Below are 10,266 nucleotides of genomic sequence, written 5' to 3'. Positions count from 1 at the left end.
TTATTATTATTATTATTATGCCACCGTGGTTAGCACTGTTGCCGCACCGCAAGAAGGTCCTGAGTTCAATATCAGGCCGGGGTCTTTCTGTGTGGAGTTTAGGGATGGGTATTGATAAGATTTTCACGATTCCGATTCCATTTTCGATTCTGTTTAACGATTCGATTCTTTATCGATTCTCTTATCGATTATTTTTTTTAAAAAAAAGGAGAACACTAAGGTCAATTAGCTTAGATCTTTGTTTTATATCTTCTCTTTGAACAAGATAGAAATTTAAGAGTAACATGGCCTTACAAACCCAACAGTGAGATCTTAACAGATCCAACCTACGGCTCTTCAATGGGGTGTCACAGGGTCCCCAGGAAAAAAAATTGTGAATGTAAAATAATAAAATAAATATTCTTCTGTAGCAATTACACAAGAATATCCAATAATGTCCCTGCCTACAATTAAACACATTCACTTACCGAAAATCGGGGGCATCTGCTGTGGCAAATGGGTGCAAGCCTTTGACCACAAACTTAGTCACTGCTCGGTGACATTCGTCTATCCTGGCCTGAAAGGAGACGCTACCGGTAGACTGTAGCAAGAACTGCCAGCATCTGAGCCAGACTCTGTCTGTCTCTCTCATCATGGTCACCTAAACGCACAGTAATGGCAGGTTTTGTAATAAGGCAGATCGCGCTAACATAATCTGCACTGTTAGTTGATTATTTACCTGCCGCATTAACGGGAGAGGACGTGCAAACGTTACCGCTGCTGCTGGGTTGAGATTCACGAGTCCGGAGCGGAATTAAAAACACGACATTCATTTAAGGTTATCGCGTGTTTTGTGAGCAAATGCTTTTGTATATTCGTAGTGTTTCCTCCCTTAAATGAAATATCTACTTTGCAAGTATTGCAAGTTGCCCTGTTGTCATCCGTTCTCGTAAAGTATAACCAAACTTTTTAGCGTTTGAGCCGCCATGTTTCCTGCCAGGTAAATGACGCTCCGCAACGTGGTGACGTCATTCGGGGCGACTGGAATCGATAAGGGAATCGTTTGCAAAAATGGCAAACAATTCCAAGGAATTGAAACAGTGGGAACCGGTTCTCAACAAGAACCGGTTTTCGATACCCATCCCTAGTGGAGTTTGCATGTTCTCCCCGTGTTTGCGTGGGTTCCCTCTGGGTACTCCGGCTTCCTCCCACCGTCCAAAGACATGCAGCGTGTGGGGATAGGTTAATTGGAAAAAATCCAAATTACCACTAGGTGTGAATGTGCGAGTGAATGTGAGTGCGAATGGTTGTCTGTCTCTGTGTGTTAGCCCTGCGACAGACTGGCGACCTGTCCAGGGTGTACCCCGCCTCTCGCCCTATGACAGCTGGGATAGGCTCCAACGCCCCCCGCGACCCTGAAAAGGATAAGCGGAAGCGAATGGATGGATGGATGGATAATAATAATAATAATAATAATACACTTTATTTATAGGCACTTTTAAAGAGGCTCAAGGTCACCTCACATTAGTACAACAAAATAAAAACCAACTACAAAAGCTAATCATGGTAAAAAATAGACCAAACCCAAGTCATGATGAAGGGAAGGCAATTCTGAATAGATGGCTTTTAAGACATGATTTAAAAGTAGAGAGAGTTTTTAGTTCGGAGATGTGGTGGAAGTGCAGGGCAGAACAACTAGAGGCTCTGAGTCCTGTGGTAGTCAGGTGAGCAGGTGCTTTTCCCCAAGATACAGGGTTAGTGTAGCGTAACGGTTACTACCAACGATGGCTTAGACCTCAGAGAGTTAAGTGCATCTTCAAACCACGACAGAGCCTCAACTTTGGGTTACCGTAGACACAATTTCAACAGGTCACATACTCTTACAACAGCAATGGGCACATTTATGATTTTCAATCCAGTTCTAGTGAAATTTGGCAAACTTCAGCCTTTTCCCAAGGGAATCATTTTCAGTTTTTAGTTTCCTCAAAGCTTTAAGGACACACCATGCAGAGATATGCCAGGTTTTGGGTTAGTAACTCCATGGAAATCTCCTCGCTGATACAAAACTAGGAGAGTGGCTCAACATCCATGGTCTCTGTCTAGGAACAGCTAACACACTGAGCAGAACCCTCAAAACTTCTGAAAACAAAAGTCCTGTTTGGTGTTTTCTAGGAGTAAATGAATGCGTCAATTACAGGCTCTCCTATTTAAAATTTTCACCTGCTGTACTTCCAATCTTTTTTCCAAAACAGTTTATGAATTCACATATTTCTGTTCAGTCATCCAGATCATGATTCAATTCAGTTCAATTCAATTTTATTTATACTGGGCCAAATCACAACAACAGTCGCCTCAAGGCACTTTATATTGTAAGGCAGACCCTACAACAGGGGTCTCCAACTCCAGGCCTCGAGGTCGGGGTCCTGCAGGTTTTAGATATAACCCTGGGTCAACACACCTGAATCAAATGATGAGTTCATTACCAGCCTCTGGAGAACTTCAACACAAGTTGAGGACGTAATTTAACCATTTGAATCAGCTGTGTTGGATCAAGGACACATCTAAAACCTGCAGGACACCGACCCTCGAGGCCTAGACTTGGAGACCCCTGCCCTACAATAATACATACAGAGAAAAACCCAACACTCACATGACCTCCAAGCACTTTGACGACAGTGGGGAGGAAAAACTCCCCTTTAACAGGAGAACCAGTGGAACCAGGCTCAGGAAAGGGAGAGGGGGCATCCGCCGCAACCAGTTGGGTGAGGGAAGGAACACAGGGTAAAGACATGCTGTGGAAGAGAGCCAGAGATTAATAACAGGTATGATTCAATGCAGAGAGGTCTATTAACACATAGTGAGTGAGACAGGTGATTGAAGAAGAAACACTCAATGCATCATGGGAATCCCCCAGGAACCCACACCTATTGCAGCAAACATTCTGCTGTTGAATCAGTGCACTGACACAACAGAAGTTCATGACATTTAAATCTGTTCATCTTTGTAGCTGTACTCATAATATGAAATGAGATCTGTGTGTTCTGGTGGGACGAATGACTGATTGCCATTATAATGGGTAGGTGACTATGTAAATACATGAATATATTAGTCTACGATAGCTGATTATATTCATAACTTTCTCACTGTGTTTTGGACAATTATGTTAAATCGTGTCATGACAAGGTTTACTAGTAACTAGTGATTTTTTTTTTTTACCATATATCAAATTATCTCATTTACATATTGTTATGGGAACACATTTCAGGATGGTGCTGAACTGAAGCAGCGTATTATTTATGTGTTTTTATTCTGTCTTGGAATTCAGCAGTGTGGTTTCAGAGGAATGGTTTTGCGACACATTATATTTGTGTTTTTCTGAATTTACTTTAAAGTTTGCAGGTAACTATGATCTGATGTTTCACTGATGAATACTCAATAATATAATTGTTTTTCCTTTTCTTTTTTCTGGATGGATCGCCTTCTGTTTCAACTGTATTGGTAAGTAAACACACACACACACACCATGGCAGCTGTGCAGACAGACCTGCGCGTTACATGCATGAGGATTATTTATTTTTTAAAAACTATTCTAACCTATTATCTCGTTTTAATTTATAGATTATTTTACATATTCAGATTTTATTGAATTAAGATTTGGACAGATATAGAGTAGTACATGCACATTTGAATTCTTGCAAACATCTTGCAGAGCCAAGCTTTGTATAAATAAAATGTTTATTTTAAAAATCAATAGTAATAAATAGACCAGCATTTGCATTGTTTTCTCATCAAGTTCTATACAACCATACATTTTGCAATGAGACGGAAAAAAATGCAGGTTTCCAGACCTGTAAGCTAAGATTGTCTTTTATTTACAGTCTATGCACAGAACACATGGCGTTGTTAAATCATTCATTACATGGGTTATTAATTATAAATTTTATATAACTCTTCCTGTTTAAATGCAACATACAAAAGCATAATTAAATAATTAATAAAATGTGTTGTTGTGTTAATTACAATTACAGTAGAAATAAATAAATAACATTTTATTAAAAACATAATTTTTAAGTTTAGCATTAACTTATTAAACGATCAACTTATTTTAAGGCATATTTGATTATTACGCTATTTGAATTGTTTCATGCTTCCTGTGCTTCAGTCCATCATGAGATTATTTGAACTGTCACTGCAGCACAGACCCTACCATCTGACTGGGTTGGGTAGGTGCTGTGGCAGCTATGCAGGGGCTCCATATTTGCATCTGCTGTGTCCTCTCTTGGTTCTAGGTGGGGCGGATGTGGTGCTGGGTGTTGGAAGCGGTGCAACCGGGGAATGACTGGGGGCTGGTGGGTGCTGCCAGCTTGGCTTTGTGGGGCTTTGGAAAACTTTAAATAACTAGTAAAGCACACAGTAAAGCTGAGCTGATATCCGCTAGTATACTACTGTCTCACAGTCCCCCTATAATCAGATGTCTGCACTCCTGAGTGCACTTTCCAAGCAGGAAGTAGCGAGTACAAACTCTTAGCTGGTATTGAGAAACACCCAAGGAAGAGCATCTGCAGAGCGATGGGTGAGGTTGTCAGATAAAAGTAAATCCAAGAAGCGCTGCAGCATGGGGACCATATATAAGAATTAAAAAGCGAAATAATTTTACATCTTTTTAAAATAAAAATGATGCTTTTAATCAATTAGTTATTCATTTTCAATTTTAATTAATTAACAACACGTTTAACCAATTTCTTAACCTTTTATTTACCATTTCGGGCTATATAGAAAATTAAAATGGTTAAAATGGATGATATTATATGAATCTTGGAAAATAAAGGGCTAATGATGTATTTAGTTATTTTATTTTGGCACTCTTGGGGGTCCGTACTCTTCAGCGTAACACTGTTTTCATCTTTATTTAAAAAAACAAATTACATCTGAAAGCACCTTGCGTCCTGACGTCAGCGGTTCGCCACGGCGACACGGTGTGTCGTAGTGAGAGATGACGTGATCAGAAAAAAAGCTGTCCGTTACCGGGAGGAAGAGGGCAAGCGTCCTGCTCAGGACAGGTAAAGATGCCGGGATGATTTACTTAAGAGAGGGAGAAAGAATAGCGATTACTGTTCAGTGATCAGTTGAAGCCACGAGCAGTTTGTTATCGATGATGAGAGAGACAGCGCGAAGGAGCATCATTAGTACTTCATCACACTGCAGCTCAGGGTGTGTGTTTGTTTCCTGCTGCAGGACCACAAAGACTCAAACACGCCGGGACAGTCTCGTCCACCGAAAAAACCGCCGTAGGATATAAAAAATCTTTTTATATGAAATTACACCAGTAATTGATCCAGAATGAATGTGATATATTAAACAAAGCCGGTTTAGGCTCTGTGTCTGTGGGTCTGTGGATGCTGGCAGCAGATTCGATGAATCAGCTGATATTGTGAAAATCTGTCACTTTATTAGGTACACCGGTCTGTGCAACAGCTCTGCTATAAATGTGACCTGTAATCAACCCAGTAAACTAAACGATGTATTTATTTGCGAGGTCATGGTTAATGACTATGTTGGACTGAAGTGCTTTTAAAAAATTCTCTTTGTGTCAGGAGCCAACGTCAATATTAAAGACAGCTGTCACCATACAATAGCACTACTGCTACACCCACAACTCTGCAATGTAGATAAGGTGTGCAGCTATGCATTATAAAGTAAATCATTATACTCGAGACTGTTTAGTTTTTCTAATGTGTCATGGGGAAAAAATGTAAGATGAACCAAAACAATGAGCCTTGCTCATTAGCTTCAGAAACTATTTTATTTATTAACTAATGTTACTTAGTTATGGCTGTAAAGTTTTTTCATGATATTCAGGTAAATTTGATGTAATGATATTTTTGATAATATAGAAAAAGAAAAACTGAAACATGTCTTATCAGTGAGTGCAGGCAGCAGGATCAGTGCAAACAAAAAGAAGGGCATTTTCTGTCTTTTCCAATAAGTTCACTGATGACAGACTACCTAACTCGATGAGTAAATTTGTCAGGATGCAGTAAAGTGCAGGTCAAATATAAGCACTAAAATATCCCGGGTGCTGGAAAGTTTAAGTAAAAATGTACCATAACTATTTTAACACATTAACAATACATAAAGTAACTTAACTCTTCAGAAATTGAAGAATATTTTCTACCTGAGATGTTGCATCTAGGTTTATTTTCTTTTTAAATGGTTACTTAAAAACCACCTTTCCCACCATGTTACCTTGTTCTTGCATAGTATTTTTAGACCAACCCCCTTTTTTTGGTGGGTGGCTGTCATGTACTGACCCTGATCGTTGGTTGCTTCAGTCTCCATGCCAAAGTACCCCTGGGCACGATACTGAACCTTAAGGTTCTTATGTAGACGAAGTATAGAGAAAAGTGCAGAAAAGCTTTGTATGAAAAACATTACTAACATGACCTTTTTTACCTTAAGTGCTGCTGCTCTTGGTCTCAGACATGTTTGGGCTTATGTCATTGTGGGCAATGTTTTGCATAACTAATGCAAAACTAACAAGCACCTCTGACTGTAAGGCGATAGGAGGCAACCTCCCAGCTGCAGCCTGACTGACAGACTGATGAAGGTTTGGAAACAACTGCTATGTAATTTGTAAATGCAGACAGTTTTCCAACATGTTTTCATTAGACCGAATGAGTCTTTGTCATTTAGCACAACTCGAATTGAGTCAACTCAAATCAATTTACTGACCTTCCAACTAGTAGATCATCTAATCATCTAATCCACAGCCTCCCAAAGATCCCTGAGGTAGTTAAACGACTCCTTAGTGGCTGTGCCTGTGGTTGGATGAGATTTCATCCTGAGTTTTTCAAGGGTCTGGTTTAGTGGCCTCAGGATCTTATCTTTGTTTTTTCCAATGATGTGGTTTTGTTGGCTTCATCAAGCAATAACCTCCAGCTTGCACTTGGGTCATTTGCATCTAAATTAGAAGTGACCTGGGTGATTATTAGGGAGAAGCCTTTGGCAATGTTTCTCAGTTGGAAAAGAGTAGAGAAGTTTGTCCACGAGTGTGGGGAGAATTGAGTGGCAGATGACAGAAGACTGATGCGCAGTGGTGCAGACTCTGCATCAGTTTGTTGTGGTGAAGAGCGAGCTAGGTACAAAAGTGAGAAAGCTCTGTGTCGTAATCAAAATAATGAGAAGGGCTGAAGGAGTGCCTGGGCTCAGGATTAGAGGTAACGTGAGGAGCTTGGTCATTTGGGAGCTGCTTCCCAGATAAACAGCAGAAAGTGAATATGTGAACATATATACGGGCCTAAATGACCAGTACTTGGAGCTAGCTTTATATACTCACTCAATGTTCAGACTTGTATTTTTACTGTCCTTATGCATGTGTGGTAATATTCACAAATGAAGTAGTTGGTGCATCATTGCACAAACTGATGCATTTCTGTCTGTCTCTGTTTTTTTCCTCTGTAGAAGTTTAGTTTTAATTAATTTAATTAATGCTCACGTTTTAATACATGCTGCTGCTCATTTCTCATGGACTTGCACACACTTTGATGTATTCTTGCACCTTGCTTGTGCAACATCATCGGGGGCCAAATGTTTTGACCATGGAACAAAGTTAGTTTTTCGGGGCGACTGTGGCGCAGGAGGTTGGGAAGTGCATCTGTAACTGGAAGGTTGCCGGTTCGATCCCCGGGCTCTCTGTCCTGGTCGTTGTGTCCTTGGGCAAGACACTTTACCCTACTGCCTACTGGTGTTGGCCAGAGGGGCCGATGGCGCGATATGGCAGCCTCGCTTCTGTCAGTCTGCCCCAGGGCAGCTGTGGCTACAACTGTAGCTGCCTCCACCAGTGTATGAATGTGAGTGAATGAATAGTGGAATTGTAAAGCGCTTTGGGTGCCTTGAAAAGCGTTATATAAATCCAATCCATTATTTCATGTAATTACATTCAAATATTATTTTCTACATTTGTGTGATATAGTGAAGAGCATCCACAAGGACTTCACAAGATGCAAAAACAGACATTTTGTTTAGAAACTGATTCCATGAGCCAAATTTAATATCAAAACATTGAAATAGAAACTAAAAAAAAATCTGTGTCACAAAAAAGGCGCTTATGAAATAAGAGGCCAAAAGGGCAGGAGCTTGAGCGGTGCCTGGAGTGTATTTGTGCGCTCCCAGTGCAGAATACAGAGGACCTACAGGAAACATGATGTGTGTAATTTCTGTTATCATATTGAAGAACAACTTGACCCTAAACAGTTCAGTAATAACCTCAATCCAGTCTGAACGAATTCTGGTTTAGTTTGGTTCAAGTTATTATTAAGTTTGAATATTGATTTGATTTGATTCTGGATACAGTTTCATGCACTCTGTGCAAGCCAGTTAACACAGTAATTTTATAGATTTGATAAAAGCAATGAATAAAAAACAACAACAACATCGCCATTGTCTGTCAGACTCCAAACCACATTACATCAGCTTGTATTTTAGCCTTAATCCCTCCCTCCGCTCCCTCATGTTGCCATGGCAAACCATCACCTGACAGCTGGATGGGGGTCAGGCTGTTTAGTTTGATGAGACAGAATAATCGGGTATTATTCAATCAAATTCAAACTTTGTGTTTGAATCAGGTTTACTTGTTTCTCTTGTGACTGTAAATGAAATATCTTTGGTGAAAACACTGACTGGTTATCCTACATCACCAATATTTGTGACGTTTTGACCGGCAGTGACTGATGCTTTATTGTGAAAGTGTGAAAATACTGCTAAATGCAGTGTGTCGCATACACAGCTTATCATTTACCTTTTTTAAAAAATTAATTGAGACAGCAGTTATTTGGTCCTTTTCTACTCTTTTCAACATAAAACATTATAATGTTTATTACTACTATATCTGAACCCAGTGTTTATGTGACATTCAGACAGTGTTTACTCGTGCTTTAACACCACAAAACTCTATGGTAACCATGTTATTAATATATGGCAGGTGACTCACCATGACGACAGAGCTAGGTGAAGCCCAGCCCACAGAGGCGGAGTCTTTCCCTGAAGCTGCCAACCACTCCACACCGAAACAGGTAAAAACACAAAGGATAGAAGGATCAGTAAACATCATGAGATCAATACTGCTGTGACATCACTTCCTACTTCCTTAGGGTGAGAAGGGTGGGGTGTCCCAAGCTCAGAGCTCCTTGGCAGAGGACTCAGCCAGTAACCTGTCGTCAAGCAGCTGGATTGCTCGCTCTCCTGCTAGAAACTCACTGAGCTTTAGAAGAATGCAGGCCAGTGTGACCCTGCTGGATGGCTCCATGTTCACCTGCACCGTGGAGGTGAGATGGCTTGTTCATGTAAAGGGGGATGGAGATGAGGAAAACGTGAAGACAGATGGAGTACCGATAAAAGATATAAATCACAATCAGGAGGGAGATAGCCCAAAATGACAAACAGTAAAATCACTGACCCATTTCTGTCTGTGCTTAGAAACAAGCTCGAGGTCTGCAGCTGTTTGAGAAGGTTTGTGAACACATAAACCTGCTAGAGAGAGACTACTTCGCTTTGTCCTTCAGAGATGCTGACAATAACAAGGTACCTGTCCACCCGCCCATCTGTTTACTGTCTTCCACCTGTCTTTCTAACCTCTGACCTTTTCATTGTAGAACTGGTTGGATCCAGGAAAGGAGATGAAGAAGCAGGTCAGAGGTCAGTATGGTCCCACAGCAAGTTCGGCAGGTTAACCCTGTGCGTTGTACAACTCATCGCTGTGTGTCTCACAGGCGTTCCCTGGAACTTCTCTTTTAATGTGAAGTTTTACCCTCCTGATCCTGCACAGCTGTCTGAGGACATCACCAGGTAGGCTCACACACCTGTCAATCAAAGCTTTACAGTGCATGTCTCACTTGTTTCCATGTATGATGACGCTGATAATTTTTTCTGCCTTCAGGTACTTCCTGTGTCTCCAGCTCAGACAGGATATAGTTTCTGGTCGTCTTCCTTGTTCGTTTGCAACTCACACCATCCTCGGCTCCTACACAGTCCAATCAGAGCTTGGAGACTATGAGCCCGGTACTCACTCTGCCCTATTATACTACTGTGACCTCTCCGTCCACATTTCTCTCTCACTCTGACCGCTCGTTCGTCTGTTTACATATTTCAGATGACTGTGGTGCCGACTACATCAGTGAATTGTGCTTTGCTCCGAATCAAACTAAAGAAATGGAAGAGAAGATCACAGAGCTGCACAAATCCTACAGGTTTGTCACCGCACATATTTTTTTCTAAACGGTGTCAATATTC

The 10,266-nt window shown here is 40.8% G+C and overlaps 1 protein-coding gene across 12 annotated transcripts in view; it reads left to right on the top strand.

The window, feature by feature from the left end:
* The first annotated feature begins 1,144 nt into the window (after positions 1-1,144).
* The window catches only part of epb41l3a (erythrocyte membrane protein band 4.1-like 3a), a 32,624-nt gene continuing 23,502 nt past the window's right edge, over positions 1,145-10,266 (top strand). For 8 of the 12 annotated variants that reach the window (XM_085172284.1, XM_085172282.1, XM_085172283.1 and 5 more), the window contains exons 1-8: positions 4,202-5,039; positions 8,960-9,050; positions 9,129-9,302; positions 9,454-9,558; positions 9,630-9,672; positions 9,747-9,822; positions 9,914-10,035; positions 10,127-10,223. In XM_085172284.1, the coding sequence (XP_085028410.1) occupies positions 8,970-9,050; positions 9,129-9,302; positions 9,454-9,558; positions 9,630-9,672; positions 9,747-9,822; positions 9,914-10,035; positions 10,127-10,223 (698 nt within the window). In that variant the 5' untranslated portion in view covers positions 4,202-5,039; positions 8,960-8,969. Of the gene's footprint in view, positions 3,478-4,201; positions 5,268-8,959; positions 9,051-9,128; positions 9,303-9,453; positions 9,559-9,629; positions 9,673-9,746; positions 9,823-9,913; positions 10,036-10,126; positions 10,224-10,266 lie in introns of those variants that run through there. The other 4 variants (XM_085172278.1, XM_085172289.1, XM_085172281.1 and 1 more) reach the window with 4 other exon arrangements.

This window comes from Neolamprologus multifasciatus, chromosome 9 (assembly GCF_963576455.1).
Source record: "Neolamprologus multifasciatus chromosome 9, fNeoMul1.2, whole genome shotgun sequence".
Taxonomy (NCBI): Eukaryota; Metazoa; Chordata; class Actinopteri; order Cichliformes; family Cichlidae; genus Neolamprologus; species Neolamprologus multifasciatus.
This window is presented reverse-complemented; position numbering and strand designations above follow the sequence as displayed.